Source organism: Solanum pennellii, chromosome 3, assembly GCF_001406875.1.
Source record: "Solanum pennellii chromosome 3, SPENNV200".
Taxonomy (NCBI): Eukaryota; Viridiplantae; Streptophyta; class Magnoliopsida; order Solanales; family Solanaceae; genus Solanum; species Solanum pennellii.
In genome coordinates this window covers 3,795,616-3,811,544 of record NC_028639.1, presented here as the reverse complement: position 1 = coordinate 3,811,544, position 15,929 = coordinate 3,795,616, and the positions used below count along the sequence as shown (strand labels likewise).

Below are 15,929 nucleotides of genomic sequence, written 5' to 3'. Positions count from 1 at the left end.
ACAATTCCCGCTAGGTATAAAAATTTGTCATCGAAGTTTTCTCCGATTAATTAGTCGCTAAAATCTATCGCTCTCTCTTTCTCTCTCTGGTTTTTGCTCTTTCAAGGTTCGTAGCTCTTCCGTTACACTCTAGTTTTCCTTTTTTCTTCTTCTTTTTTTTTTTTCATTTTAATCTTTGTTGCGTTAAGCTTTTTTTGTTTTTTTGATGTTGGTTGTAATTGTTAATAGCATGATTTTGATGAGCTGCAAGATGAGAAATTGTGTGTTGTTTGTTGTGTTTGCTTGATCTTATGATGTTAATTTCCAGTGGGGTGAAGCTGATGCTTCTAATCAGAAGATGAATTAATGTTATAGCGATGTTTTTTGTGTTGAATTTGTACAGGATTCGACTAATTTTCACTGATTTTTGGGGGTTGGGTTGATGCTTAAATGTTTGATTTTTGAGTGTTTGTTTGATTTCACATTTTCCACTGGAATTTCTAATTAAAGAGTATCTGTGTTTAAGTCAGGAAAAAAAAAAGAATCTGGTTTTTTCTATTTATTTTTAGTTGTTTGTAAGATTAGGGTTTTGATGGATTTTTCTTCCTTTTTTGTCTACAATGACGATGTAGGGTTTCGATTTTGGCTCTCTTATACATGCATTTAAGCACTTCTTGTTGTGTTCTTCACCTGGTTGATACATGATCTCTATAGTGGCTCTAGGATTTTCACTTAGGAGGTCCAAAAATTAAAATGTGGTACCTTTTCAAGTTTTGAACTTGGAATCTCAAGGTAAATTTTGAACCCTCTAAACCAATTAACCTTACCTCTTGTCTTGTGTTCAGGGCAAAATCTATCTATATATATATATACCCAAAAAAGTAAGAAATTACTTTTGTATATAGAAGGGGGTTTGGGTGAAACCCTCCGGAACCCCTACTGCCCCTGGTAGCTGCTAGGATAGGAAGTTTTTACTTTTATTCAATGCTTGGTATGTCAAATTGTGTTCTTCATACGTAGATTGTTGTTACATTTTTTTTTTAAAAAAAGGATGTGAGTAAATTTTTTGTCACTACACAGGACAAAAAGATCTGGTGCTTCATTTGGTTGGCAAGGATAGTAATTTAATCGGATGATTTGATGTTTCCAGATTGGTTGATGAAATTTTAAAGGTTATATACAAAGGCTTAAATTTAGTTCTGCGCTCTAGAGCCTGAAATAACACAAGGGGTAAGCACTGGAGAGGTACTTGGATTCCAGCCACCAGGGGATTGTGCCTCCAATGGCGCCTTCTCGTGTGGCTGGAGGGATGGCACATTCTTCTTCAAGTTCTGGTATTTTTTTCCAAGGAGATGGGCAGTCTCAAGTTGCGGGAAATTCTCACTTGACTTCATCTTTTGGGAATTCATCAAATTCACTACCTGGAAATGCACGCTCAAGCTTGGGTCCTCTTTCTGGGGATGTCAGTAATACAGTTTTGAATAGCGTAGCAAGCTCAGGTCCTAGTGTTGGGGCAAGTTCATTGGTTACGGATGCCAATTCTGGACTTTCAGGGGGTCCCAATCTTCAGAGAAGTGCCAGCATTAATACGGAGTCCTACATGCGGTTGCCTGCATCACCGTTGTCATTTTCTTCTAATAACATAAGTGTGTCTGGTTCATCAGTCATGGATGGATCTTCAGTGGCTCAGCAAAGCTCTAACCAAGATCCCAACTCCCAACAACCTCAGCATAATCACCAGCTTCATGGAACTTCTAGTGCCACCTCTTTGCCAACATCTCGAGTTGGGCAAGTTCAGCTGGCCAACGGTCAAGGCCTTAGGGTACCAGGATCATTCATCCAGGATCCAGTTGCTTTGTCACAGATGCCAAAGAAACCGCGGCTAGACATCAAGCAAGATGATGTTATGCAGCAGCAAGTTCTGCAACAGTTGTTGCAAAGACAAGATCCTGTGCACATGCAGAACCCCAGTCCTCAGTTACAAGCCTTGGTTCAGCAGCAGAGGCTGAGGCAACAACAGCAACAGCAGCATCAGTTGTTGCAGTATCTTCCACCGTTGCAGAGAGCCCAGTTACTGCAGCAACAGCAGCAGCTGCAGATAAGGCAACAAATTCAACAACAAAGCGTGCAGCCTGTATCAGGAATGAAGCGTCCCTCTGATGGTGTCTTGTGTTCTAGACGATTAATGCAATACTTATATCATCAACGGCAACGACCTTCTGTGAGTGACTTTGTTTCTCGTTGTGAAAACCCATATGGAACACGTTCATGCGTCTCATTTCTGTTTGATATCTTTCAGGATAACTCCATTGCTTACTGGAGGAAGTTTGTCGCCGAGTATTATTCCCCACGGGCAAAGAAGAGATGGTGTTTGTCATTATACGAGAATGTTGGACATCATTCACTTGGCGTGTTTCCGCAGTCAACTATGGTAATGTTTACCATCATGTTTTTTTATTTGAATTAGTTTTCGTTTCCATAAGTTAGAAATTGGTCTACCACCACTGCTATTGGTTTGTGCTCTTTTTGTTCAACATTATGTGCTATGCTGAATGCTTGATTGAGAGAGAGTATTTTTTTAATCATATGGTTGGGGTTATAACTTATATCTGGCTATTATTTTGTTCTTGTGTTATTGTCCTGCTTGCTTGATATAATATGATGTCTGGTCTTCCATTACATTAATTCATTTTCTCCTTAAACTTATTACGTAAGCAGCATATTCTAATTATTTTTCTTGCTCTTCCTTTTTTTTTTTTTTATGTGGGGCACCAGGATGCATGGCATTGTGATATTTGTGGCTCAAAATCGGGCAGAGGATTTGGTAAGTGGAACAGTTGTCAATTAATAGTCTATGATTTGAAGCTGGCACATCACTAGAGTATGTCATGTTATTGATACCATAAATTCTATTGCTTGTGTTCTATCAGCTAGTAGCCATTCTTGATATAAGAGTTAAACCACTATTTATGTAGGAAATACAATTGCTTTACTTTGAACTTGAGAACATTTCCTTGGGGCTGTAGGAGGTATGGGGTAGAATTGGTGAATATAACTTGGTCTGCATGGAAGTTAAATTTCAGTTTGTATCAGACACTCATATGCATAATTACACTATATATTGTCTAGTTTCACCTCCGTGGGGCCGTAGTGATAGTTGATGTGGTCTTTCTTGGATCAAAAGGAACTGTTATGCAACAAAGCTTCAATTTACCCCTTTGAAGAAGAGGGTAGAATTCTTGGAGGAACTGACACTTCGAAACTGCATTAAATGGAACTGTGTAAATATAGCATTAAAAAATGCATGTCCCTTGCTAAACCTGAATGTTGCTAGTCAAAAAAGTAACCGTGCATATCCAAATTAGAATTTCAATAAATTCCTAACCTGGAACTTTAGAGTCAATGTCTCTTGAGCACCAAAAAGAACCCAAAAAAGGAAGAGAAGTGTAAACCTATATTTGAACTCTTAAGATGCTCATATATACAGTATGGTCTTGGTGGATTAGTATAAGTGCTAGAATCATTGGTGGATAGTGCTCTTGAAGTGTTGCTTTAGAATTGTAAATATCGAATATATGTGATGTAATTTCTTAAATACATTAAAAAAAGAAAAGGTCACGGGTGGATCCAAGTGACTATTTTATTAAATCGAAAAGGTCTGTACGGGTGGATCCCAGTGACTAAAATTGAAGAGCAGATTGGTGAAGTGACTGTGCCAACTCTTATCATATATAATACATTGATCCTTGGCCCATGTGATTGTCCTTTGACATTTGTATTGCTGGTCTCATACTTCCTTTGTACCTTTAGTTGTCAGAACATGTGGAAACCGATAATTGTAAAGCCTCTTAAGTCTTAAGGCGTCTGACTCAACAATCATCAGATTATGCGGTGAAGAGGAGGAACTAAACAATGAACATAGATGGAGAACTGATTTATAATTGATAGAAATATTACAGGGGAATTGTTACTGATCAGGAAAAGAGAATTAGATATTAGTACACGATGAAATCAGTGACTGAATCTGATTCTGCAACCTAATTGACACGGTTTCATACTTCCGAAAAAAAAAGAAGACATGTTTTTTACTTGATATATTTCTCTTTATTGCATTTTTGGCCCCTTATTCCTTCAACTGTTATTTTGTGTTTATCAGCTTTTTAATTACTTGAGTGTGTTATCTTTCTTTATCAGCTTTTTTCAATTGCTTTAGTTGTTTGGTGCTTAAAGTCCCTGCAGACATTGATTTTTCATGCTATCCGGTCTTTTTGCTTTGGCTGCTGCCCTACAAACATTATTGGAAATTAGAAGTATGAGCTTCTTAAAGTTTGTGAGAACAACAGAGTTATTGTTTAGTTAGCTACAGGTGGCAGAACTTTAAAAGAGCGGCAAGCTTGTGTTTGGACATGCATATGAAGTCATGATTTTAAATGATGATTCCAACTGCGACTTGGAATCATGATTTCAAATCCCTATTTTTTCCAAAAAAGAAGAAGGAATGATTGCGTAATTATTAATACCTGATATCTGACTTGCTTCGTTTTTGGTGGTCTTCAACAGAGGCAACTTTTGAAGTTCTTCCCAGGCTGAATGAAATCAAATTTAGCAGTGGTGTCATCGATGAACTCTTGTTTTTGGATTTTCCGCGCGAATGCAGATTTCCCTCAGGGTTAATGATGCTGGAATATGCCAAAGCAGTTCAGGAAAGTGTATATGAACAACTTCGTGTGGTTCGGGAAGGTCGACTTCGAATCATTTTTACCTCTGATTTGAAGGTACCGTAAAAAATGATTAGCTGTGACCATGAGTGCCTAGTTTACTCAATTCTTTTATAGCTTTTCTTTTCTGCTTATCCCCAGATATTGTCATGGGAATTTTGTGCTCGGCGTCATGAAGAGCTTCTTCCGAGGAGATTAGTTGCACCACAGGTATTGAACTGAATTTAATTTCACTGGCTCTAGCTCTTCTAAGCTCTTTTTTTGTTCTTTCAGTAAACTTTTTGGATCATCCTCAAATATGAAGTTGCATTTTAGGGTTTTTATATTTAATACGTTCACTCATTATGATAGCCAAGGGTCTATATCTTTTTTTTCTTTGTCCAGTATTCCCATGTGCAGGTGTTTGTTTCTCATGTCGTATATGTATGCAGTTTTTTGGCTTTTTGGAGAAATCAATGTTTAGAGGATTTCTGAATTTTGTTTATATGACCACCTCTGATTGTTTCTTGAATGGAATCATGCAACTAATGTATTGGACATGTGTAATCTGTTCAACTGTTCTGTATCCTGGTTATTTGATTTGACTGGGACAAGCCTGAGTAAAACCCTCTTTGCTGTGGAGGTCCTGGAGATTCACTTTGGAATAGAATGAGATGATTCTGATTGACCCGATCCACCACTTGTGCAACAATCCCTTTCAACTTAGTCTTTATGACTCAGCTGACAGCGAATGAAAAGCAATTTCAGTGTTTATAACTTGCTCTCATAACACTGTTCTTTGTAGGTAAATCAATTGGTGCAGGTTGCTCAGAAATGCCAAAGTACATTAACAGAAACTGGACCTGATGGAGTTTCTCAGGAGGATTTACAAGCGAACAGCAACATGTGAGTGAAAAGCTACCCGTCCCCTCCCCCCTTCTCCCAGACCCCCACAAAAAAAGGCTTTGTTTCACTTTCTCAGTATGTAATTCATTTTGTTTCTCCTTTTGTTTTAGCTTTATATGTACTTCCTGTCTGTCTACTAATTTGTGTATATGATTATAATTTCTACTGTGAGTCGTGTCTGTTACTGTATTTTCTGGGCTGTCTCACTTAGTTCTACCTCATCCGAAATGATGAACCCATATTAGTATATGCTTTCTAGTCTACGCTTGTAATGACTTTCTATTACTGCTAACAACTAAGATAGGCCCCCCAAAAAAGGAGTTTGTTTGATTCTCAAGTAAATAGAGAACCACCTGATGAGGACTTCTTTTGAACTACAAGCTTCCATTATGTCTATTTTTGTAATACCAGTAGTTCATAGTGGTTAATGCATTTCTAACCATAGAGAATAAACTTCTCGTTAATTTCGGGAGATGTATTGTCTCTTATATCTGACAATTGGTCTGAACTATGATCTCATGCCACATTTTTTATGTTGTGTGTTAGGGTCGTCACAAGTGGACGCCAACTTGCAAAGAGTTTGGAGTTACAGTCACTGAATGATTTGGGATTTTCCAAAAGATACGTGAGATGCTTACAGGTATGTTTGGATGAGTCTGGAATGGGAAGATAAGACTTTTGGGGAAGAAAACATGAGGACAATAATTTTTCTCAGTCCATGTATAAAAGTGTGTAAATCTTCGTCTATCTGGCTTTCTAATGTTCTAGTACTTGATTCTTTGACATGTGATGTTCAGATTGCTGAGGTCGTGAATAGCATGAAGGATTTGATGGATTTTTGCAGTGAGCATAAAGCTGGTTCCATTGGTAAATAAATTTGTTTCTTTTTATAATTTCGATTGTAGTTAAAACTTAAAATATCCGTCCTTCCAATTATTAACTGTCCCACATTAGTGTTTAACTATTAGCTGTTTTTGGGCATGTTGAATTCTAAATAAAGGATTACTGCTCTGCTTGTTTTGCAGAGGGCTTAAAGAGTTTCCCGCGACATGATAACACAGCCAAGTTTCAGATGCAAAATATACAGGAAACAGAGCAGCAGGTGGGTAATATTCAGGGTCTGCCAACCGACCGCAGTGCGTTGAACAAGCTTATGTCTCTCCACCCTGGGCTTAATAACCAAATCAGCAATAACCAGCAGATGGGTGGTCGGGGAGCTTTAAGTGGCTCTGGACAAGCTGCTCTTTCGCTGTCAAACTTCCAAAATTCGCTTATGCGGCAGAATTCAATGAATTCAAACGCAAACTCAACCCAACAAGATGCGTCTTCTTCTTTCAATAATTCAAACAACTCTCAATCTTCACTGTTGCAAGGATCCAATGGTATGTTGCCAGGGACAGTGCAGAACTTACCTGTCAGTGGGTTGCCAAGTACCAGTCTGCAGCAACAACAGCAGCAATTACTGAGTAGCGGTTTACTCTCGCAAAGTCAATCTCAATCCTCGCAGGGAAGCCAGGCGCTGCAGCAGCAAATGATCCAGCAGCTCCTCCAGGACATGAACACCAACAATGGTGGGTCTGGAGTTCAACAGCAGTGCCTTTCTGGACAGAGTGGAGGTGGTAGTGCTTCGAGGGAAGGGGTTGCATTTGGCAACAATGGTGGGTCTGGAGTTCAACAGCAGTGCCTTTCTGGACAGAGTGGGGGAGGTGGTAGTGCCTCGAGGGAAGGGCTTGCATTTGGCAACAATGGTTCTATAGCTGCTGCAACATCTTCTCATGGGCCGGGGAGCAGTTTAGGACCCACACCGAGTAGAATCTACAGTTTTAAATCAGCATCCAACCGTGAACCCTCTCCATTGGCTGGCAACAGTGGTTTCAGTCAAAAAGCTCCAGATTTGCCCCGAAGTTACAGTTTCAGATCGGGATCTAACTGTGAACCGTCTTCATCGGCTGGCAACAGTGGTTTCAGTCGAAAAGGTCCAGATTTGCCCACAAATATGCATGTATCAGATGATGATATTCTTACCCCTGAGATGGTTCAGGAATTTGCTGAAAATGGTTTTCTTAGCAGTGATCTTGACAACAATATGAGTTATCCTGGATGGAAGGGTTGAGTTGCTCCGTGGGGTGGGTGGGTTTTGATGAGAGATAAAAGTACTGCTAATATACATTTGTACAGGTTGCTTGTGTTAGATTTTTGTTTCCTTGTGATTCTCCCGTATTTTCTAGTTTGAGGCTGTTGTGGTTTTAAGCACTTGCACTCTTTAGGTATTCAGCCCTGGTTTCTTTGCTTGTTTACACCTTGAAAGTCATGCACAAGTGTAATCTATGGAAAATGTACTGGACAACACATTATCAACTGCTTACTGATCTTCTGTTCAGTTCATTGTTTTCTATTCTTTGGTCTGTTCGTAGGGATATCCAAATACTTCCTATCATGCAAATTGATGGGAACATGGAAGAGATTTGCCTTGTGGCTTTCTTGCTCTCTCCATTTGCTTTAACGATTGGATGTATCTACTATCACGCATATTAGGATTGATCGTTCAAACTCTTGTTGAACTTTTTAAAAATTGAAACCCAAACTATTTTATGTTAACCAGATCCTCCTAAACTACCACACATCTTTTTTGATGCAGAACCGGATTAAGTGGAGGCTTGCCTTTGGATTTCTGTGAGATAAAAAGCTATCATCGAGACTCAAAGGTCGATTATTTAAGTGATAGTTAAACTGATATTGTTTTACGGAACGAATTGTTGGCCAATCAAAAGCTTCCATGTCTAGATGATGCATGTTGAGGTGGATGTGTGATCGTACTAAGAGTGATAAGATTAGAAATGAGGATATTCAGGAAGAGGTGAGACTGATTACCGTGGTGAATAAGATGAGAATAGCGCAACTGAGATGGTTTGAACATGTAAATAGGAGATGTGTAGATGCACCACTGAGAAGGTGGGAGTTGTTGGTTATAAAGGATACGAGGAGAGCCAGATGTAGGCTAAAGAAGGAAGAGGAAAGGTGATAAGACAAGATATGACGCAACTTTAAGTTATCGAGGTCATAACCTTAGATAGGACGGTGTGGAAAACACGGATTAGGATAGCAGGTTAGTAGGGAGGATAGTTGGTGGCTGCCATTCTACTAATTGTTTTAGCGTGGTTCCTGATTTTGATATATAATATTGTTAGTTCTTGCTTTTAATAATCTGTCCTAATATGTTTGTTTATTAATTACTCACTATTCTATTGTTGTCTTTTCTCCTTTCTGACAGACTTTGCACCTTTTCCTTGGTACTTACTTTCATTTTCTCACTAACTCCTTTTTCACTTGAGAAGACTGTACAAGGTAATGGTAAGGCCATTCTACATTTTACCCACTAAATTTCACTTGTACGATTTACTAGGTATATTATTATTGATAAATTTATTAAATATATTTATGAATAACCTATAAATTCAATTATTGTTACTATATATTAGTTAATTTGAGATTACCTCAATAAAATTTATATATTTTAAATTCAGATACGCGTCTAAAAATCACAAAAACCATCTCAACAACTACTACAAGGTAGGTGAGCACTGAGCATGCAACTTGGATCTGAACAGCCGAAGCAGTCTGGTCCAAAATCCGAATAAATAACAACGTAACATAGGTCCAAAAACTAAAATGCAGTCAGTTCTAGTGATGAGAAATACCTGTCTCTATTGACCGTAACGCAAGACGATCTCACGCTTGAGAAATCATATATCTTGCATATGTGGACGAGTTATATTATTATAAAGAGTAAAATTCGTATCGAGAAGACGGAAAACTATTGCAATAATCGTACGATAGATTTGTTTTCTCTCTCGGATCTTGATGAACTTGTTTTCGATTTGTATTTGAATTCAAGATCCCTGAGATTGATCTTGAATCCTAGAACTTGTAGGGAAATGTTGGAGTGTTTATAGAGAAATTTGTGACATTTGATCCACAAGCACTGTAGAATTTTGATGAATTTTATGAGTTATGTACACCCCTATTTATAGTTGTAGAATTAAAAAGTTGTGATAAAACAAACTTCTATAAAGTAATCAGATTTAAGTGATATGAAAATATTTCATTGGTTGGAACATGTGATATATTTCTACCATCCTTTAATTTGGATATATGTATCTCATTTTGACACGTGGCATGATTCTATTGTTTCTTCATTCGACTTATTGATTGGAACATGTGATATATTTCTACCATCCTTTAATTTGGATACATGTATGTCATTTTGACACGTGGCATGATTCTATTATTTCTTCATTTAACTTAATATATCATGTCATTAACACGTAACATCAACATCTAGAATGAGATGACATAGAGCTTAACATAAAATTGAACTTCAAGTAAATGCTTATTTATTAATCTTAAGTAATCAATTTAATTATATTAATCTAAAATATTTATTTGAAGTAATATATCTTTAATTTAATATATTTGCCTTATTTTTGAAATTTGTATCCAATAAATTTTAAATAATTACAAATTGTATAATCTTACCTATCGTAAAGAAAAAATAAGAAGTAATGAATTACCTTAAAAATAGAGTAACAATATACAAATATTCAATAATTTCAATTTTCAACTTTTAAACATATTATACTATAATATTATCATATCAAATCAATTTGGTAAATTGAAATTTGAAGTTTGATCTCGATATGTTATGATACAATAAATTTAATCATCATAATTTGTTCGATTTTGATTTACGGATTCTCATGTATTAAAGAACTATGATTTTTAACTTTGTAAAAAATTTCTCAATTAATGATATCAAACTTAGCACTTAACAACAAGCAGAAGTATTTTTAAAAATGTATTTCTCTTTGTTAATCAATTATAAAAAAAAACATTTCAATTAAAGCAGCATAATTAAAATTATCAAAATCTTTAACAATATTAACCAATCCTCTCTTAGATACAAAATGACATTAAATGAGATGTGATATATAATATTGTACTAATGCTATTTTAAATATCTGTAAGTAAAAATGTAACATATATGAATCATATATATAACTAAATATTTCAATGCAATATTCATTATTTCAATACAATATGAAATGTCCTATCTTTCTTCGAACATGTAATTCGATATCTATATAAGCATGTCCGCCCTTAATCTCTATTACCAAAACACAATTCTTGTAATATTCTCCTATTTCTGAAGTTCCTCGGTAATAGGGAGTATTACAAGAATTTATCACTGGCACGAGGTTCAGCACCATTATGTTTGTAAACAAGTAGATTAACTAATCATTATTTTTTGGAGACGTGCAAAGTTCAAAGTGGACGAGTGAAAGTGAATAGAGAGAATTATTCTTTCTCATATCTTTCTCATCTTATTTAGAAAAGACAGTTAAGGACGAACACTGCATTATGAATGGTACAAAAAGTTATAAAGGTTGTATATTAAAGATGTGACAAATGATAAGAATTCTATAATCTTATTAGCTAAATGGTAACTGGTTATTTCTAATGTTCATACATGTCTTTTTTGGGCTAAAATTTGCCTATCGTAATTGTATACATGTCAAATATGATGCTCACTTCAAAATCTTGACATCAATTGTTTTCATTTCATCAGTTTAACAATTTTACCATTTTATATGTTCTCCTCGTGTTTTTTTTTGTGTTCTTGAAATACTTGTATTACTAACATCCTTTGGGTTTTTTTCTTATAGTTATTGCTATTTGGGCATCGGAAAGATGAAGCATATCGGTGTTATAATTCGTCTGTCGCAATTTGTATCAAAGAGATTTAATTGAAATTTTGAAATTTAAACTTCTATTGAATTTAAATATATAACTTTAAATCTTTTGAAATAATAACGAATAATTTAAAATATTTAAAAGACATAAAAATGCTACCAAAGGAAAATTGAACACCACCAAGTTGGGGAGGGAGTATCATTTGTCTAATATTTATTTTTCACAATAGAGAAATGTATCTGACGCAACAACAAAGTAAAGACCATATATTCGACAATAAAGGAATATATCCGACGCAACTGAATCTAAAGTAATGTATAATTTGCAATGCATCGAATAACTGAGTAATGTATCTGAGAGCATGAAAATTACAAAATTATTGTAATTAAGAAGACTTTCGAAATAGGATGTAATTAGCATGGTATGCGATTTCTCTATTTTATACAAATTTTAAAGAACATTTTAGCACGGGCTATACCCCTCTATTAGTAATACAGTATTTAGCATTTGGAATGGCAATAGAAAACAAAGCTATAGATAAAACTACAGCAGTGATGCCCAAAAGCAAGTCTAGTGACATATTTTAACACAGAAACAACTGCTACGCCTTGAAAGGAACGAAAGCTAGACGTCTTAGTCATCTGAATCATCATCAACCACGCCAGCTCCGGCTCCAAGTAGTGTACTCAGGATCATTTGCTCCCATCCCCTTAAGCTTGCCCTGAACCTGTGAAACCGAGGAGGACTACTTGACTCTCCTTTAGTAGATTTGTTACTTGACTCGCACAACAACCTTTCTTTTGGGCAGTACTTCAGACTGCACTTCCCAGATTCATCGAGTATATCAACATCAAATGTTGACAAGAGTGGCCTTCCAACAACTTGGACATGCGACACACTATAAAAAGGCAAATTTATAAAAAGCTATTTTTAGAAACCTCTCAAGTCCTGAGCTAATACTCATGACCTTTAAAACCGATGAGTTCATATAGAAATACAACAACCTTATGGTAGACTATGGCGGTAGTACTTCATCACGGATAATAGAAGTCAATTAGAATTTTGAGGCCGACAAATCATAAGAAGGGGAACTAACCAAATATAATATAGACCATCCAATTGTTGTTTCTGAACTCTGCCTAAGAGCTCGACTTGTAGGATCCCGCCAATGCAAAGAACAGGTTCTGGCAACTTAAACTTCTGCAAGATGTTGTCCTGTACCCATAAGAAGCCAAAGTTGGCTGTTACTAAGACGAGACACATAAAAGTAGAAATCTTAACCAAAACTTAGCTGCAGCTGAAGTTGGTTTTAAATTGGTTGCTTTCGTCAGCAAAAGAAGAAGATTAGTTCATTAATGAACAGTTGAACTACTACTAGTTTTTTTAAATAGGTGATATACTTCCACAAAGACATGCTCAAACACTAGTAGGATCAGGAATAATTCAAGTTTGGGGAAATCGTGCAGTACTATGACTTGGGAACTAATTATTATCCCCAAGAAAGATGTCAGCCTAGAGTATCATTTGACCATTTCAGGGGTAAGAACTAATCAGAATAAAGGAATCAGAAATACCACTACTGTTTATTACCTGAACCAAGGGAAATTCTGGTGAGGTATATGTCCATACAACCTTGTCAGAGAAAGATCGAGCTTGACCAGCCACAGATTCTTGTCCATTGTCACTTTCTACGTCTATTTTAACATTAGGATGTCCCACCCGGAATCTCACAGCTTTTGCTGAATAAATGGGAAAGCCAAACTGGAAATATGCTGTTACAAAATCATAATGTTTCTGGTTAATGAAACCATAAACAAATAAGCAGAAGGAACAATTCCAAAACGTCATAGAAGATTAGAGTTTGAGGTGCAACCTTGAAATGGCTGTACATGAATTTCTGAAATCAGGCACAGCTTTGAGATTAATTTATATGTTAGTGTCTCGGGAACTGTAGGATCACTTTGCCCTCCACTCGACCAGTATGAAGCTCTGCGCTCAACACGATCGCCTGGTTTTAATGTATTCAGAATGCTTTCTTCAGGATAGTTGTCAGTGCTTGATGCATGAATTGCATCTATTAAGCAGTCTTCCGTCATACAGTTGGAAAGGCCGCGTGACAAAAATGCATAAACTCTATGATTCCTCTCCAGACATAACCACTCTGTAGACTTTTCAGGCTGAGATACTACTGGTAAAACAGTGTTTTCAACTTCAATCATATTTCCAACACTTGATATTTCAGGAAATCTCCTTAAGCAGAGATGCTTACACAAGTCATTTCCAATCACTGCAAAAGAATTGAATATCAAATATAAAAGGCAGTCAATAAGAATAAACAGAGTTGCATACTACTCCTAAATGAATGATTTAAGAGATCAAAGTAAAAGCAACCCGAACACAAGGATGTCTTGGTCTGAGTAAACACAAGGAACTATCAGTTCTGACAAAATTCAAAAGAACCAGACAGGCGGAAAATGCACTTAAGAAAAAGAAGGCAGCCTGGTGCACTAAAGCTCCCGCTATGCGCAGGTTCTGAGAAAGGGCCTGACCACAAGGGCCTATTGAAGGCAGCCTTACCTTGCATTTCTGCCAGCGGCTGTTTCTTATGCTTGAAACTGTGACCTCCTGGTCACATGGAAGCAACTTTAGCAGTTACTCCAAGGATTTTAAAAGGGGTTAGAGACTGTTCATATTTCATGGTGATTTCAACATTGTGTACACTGAACTAATGTGACATGGGAAAGAGAGAAAAAGAACAAAGGATGGGGAAATCTCGATCTTCTCGTTCCATCAAAGAAACTCTTGCATCATATTCTGATCCAAATCTTTTAACAGCACAAGGCCAGTAATAAAAATTGACAATGGCACTAAATACATACCAAAAAGAATTAAAATCTCGTCAATAGAAATAAGGACACCTCCGTCAGGCTATCGATATAGAATGGAAGTAATGGAATGTGAAGAGATGAAGGAATGGCATTTTATATTATACAACAACATACCCAATGTAGTCTCACAAAGTAGGTTTTAGGGAGGGTAGAGTGTTACACAAACCTAACCCCTATCTCAGAGGTAGAGAGACTAGATAGACTGTTTTCGGTAAGACCCTTGGCTCAAGAAGGGAACAGTCAAAAAAAGAATAATTGAAGTACAAGAAACAACAAATAGTAACAAAACAGTACTACAACAAATGAATACGATAGTCGAAGTACAAGAAACAACTGAAAGTAATAATCAAAGAACAAGAGACTGCATTTCATATAATCATAGCCATTTTCAAAGAAACCCTCTCATGGTCATGCCAAGTGATGGACAGATATAGGAGGATCCAGCATCCAACAAGTATAATCAAAGAGCATAGCATAATCACCAATCCTTCAAATTTATTCAATTTGATCGAAGCTGACTAACAAAACTACAGCTAGCACAAATAAGCTAATGAAACAGTAGTAAAATGAAGAGCATAAATAGAATAGTTACCGAATTGACGCCAAGAACTAGACACAGCAGAAACCCGGATAAGATCAGACGGGTCATCCAAACAACTTAGGATCTTTATAGACATATCAGGTAAAAGGCATTGCACAAAATCCCCACAACCCTCCATTTCTTTTGTTACAAACTTTTTACTTTATTCCCGTAAAACGAAACCTCGTAAAGCTTCAATCTTTATCACTTTCAACGATCAACACGTTCAGTCACCTATCAAAAACCCAACAAGACAAACTTAAAACCATATAATTTGAATTAAGAAAAAACAAGTGTAGAACATATAAGTCATTCAAAACATACTACTCCAAAGCATCTTTAAAGTTGAATTCACAATTCCAATCCAAATACATAAATACAGAAATTTCATCCCTCCTTTTTTTTGGGTTGATTGAATCTATACAATCAATTTACCCCTAATGTGGTATCTTAAAAGACAAACTTCACGTTCTTAGAACAATTGGGGTTCAAACAAATACTTCAGACAGCAACAAAAAGGACCCATAATTAAATTAGATAGCTTTATCAAAAAACATACAATGGAATCTGGTGAAACCCAAGTACAATTAAAAGGGGAAAAAAGGGTAGTGAAGAAAGGAATTCACCTTTTTTTGCAAGAATTGGAATAAAAAACAAACCCCGGTGAGAGAAAACTTCAATGAGAAAGAGAAAGAAGTTTTTATACAAATTCAAGAATCAAATGTGGTTCTTGGATACACAATTTTCAGATTTTTTTTAGGTAGAAAAGAAGGATAAAGTAAGTAGTAGTTACCTGCTAAATTTGGAGTTTTTTTCTGAAGCAAAGTGCAGAGAAAGAGAGAGAGATAAGAAGATAAACACACAAGGAAAATGACAAACATGGGTTTTTATGACATTTCACTCTCACATTTTGTCCTGCACGTGTACACTCAACACCTATTTATACACCATCATTTTTTTTAAAATTTATTTGCATTAATTAATAAATATAAATTAATTTATTTTGATTAGTTAATCAAATCAATGAATATGAGTTATTCATTTAATTTTTCTACGTTAGTCAACTATATATTTTCAAAACTAATAAACTCATAAAATTAAAATAGAAAATATGTTAAAATTTATGCG

At 36.1% G+C, this 15,929-nt stretch overlaps 2 protein-coding genes and 1 long non-coding RNA gene across 5 annotated transcripts; 1 reads left to right on the top strand and 2 right to left on the bottom strand.

Moving 5' to 3' along the window:
• Window positions 1–7,975, top strand: LOC107014563 (probable transcriptional regulator SLK2). Of its 2 annotated transcripts, none has more exons than XM_015214529.2 (10): window positions 1–106; window positions 1,060–2,200; window positions 2,279–2,410; window positions 2,755–2,803; window positions 4,540–4,754; window positions 4,839–4,907; window positions 5,482–5,582; window positions 6,129–6,222; window positions 6,380–6,449; window positions 6,608–7,975. In XM_015214529.2, the coding sequence occupies exons 2-10, from the start codon at window positions 1,262–1,264 to the stop codon at window positions 7,693–7,695; spliced, it is 2,757 nt and encodes a 918-aa protein (XP_015070015.1). In that variant the 5' UTR covers window positions 1–106; window positions 1,060–1,261; the 3' UTR covers window positions 7,696–7,975. The 2 variants fall into 2 exon arrangements, with proteins under 2 accessions (XP_015070015.1, XP_015070016.1); XM_015214530.2 differs by having other exon boundaries at window positions 6–106; window positions 1,130–2,200.
• On the bottom strand, window positions 2,899–4,594 carry LOC114076398. Its single transcript, XR_003577275.1, has 2 exons — window positions 4,500–4,594; window positions 2,899–4,264 (listed from the first exon to the last, which is right to left on the bottom strand). It is a non-coding gene; the product is annotated as an uncharacterized LOC114076398 (long non-coding RNA).
• Window positions 7,976–11,701: 3,726 nt separating the features above from the next.
• LOC107012395 (F-box protein At4g00755-like) lies at window positions 11,702–15,700 on the bottom strand. Of its 2 annotated transcripts, none has more exons than XM_015212233.2 (6): window positions 15,595–15,700; window positions 14,814–15,035; window positions 13,207–13,620; window positions 12,924–13,105; window positions 12,430–12,548; window positions 11,702–12,231 (listed from the first exon to the last, which is right to left on the bottom strand). In XM_015212233.2, exons 2-6 carry the CDS (start codon window positions 14,938–14,940, stop codon window positions 11,967–11,969), a joined length of 1,107 nt encoding a protein of 368 aa, XP_015067719.1. In that variant the 5' UTR covers window positions 14,941–15,035; window positions 15,595–15,700; the 3' UTR covers window positions 11,702–11,966. The 2 variants fall into 2 exon arrangements, with proteins under 2 accessions (XP_015067719.1, XP_015067720.1); XM_015212234.2 differs by lacking the exon at window positions 15,595–15,700 and adding an exon at window positions 15,428–15,588.
• Window positions 15,701–15,929: the final 229 nt, after the last annotated feature.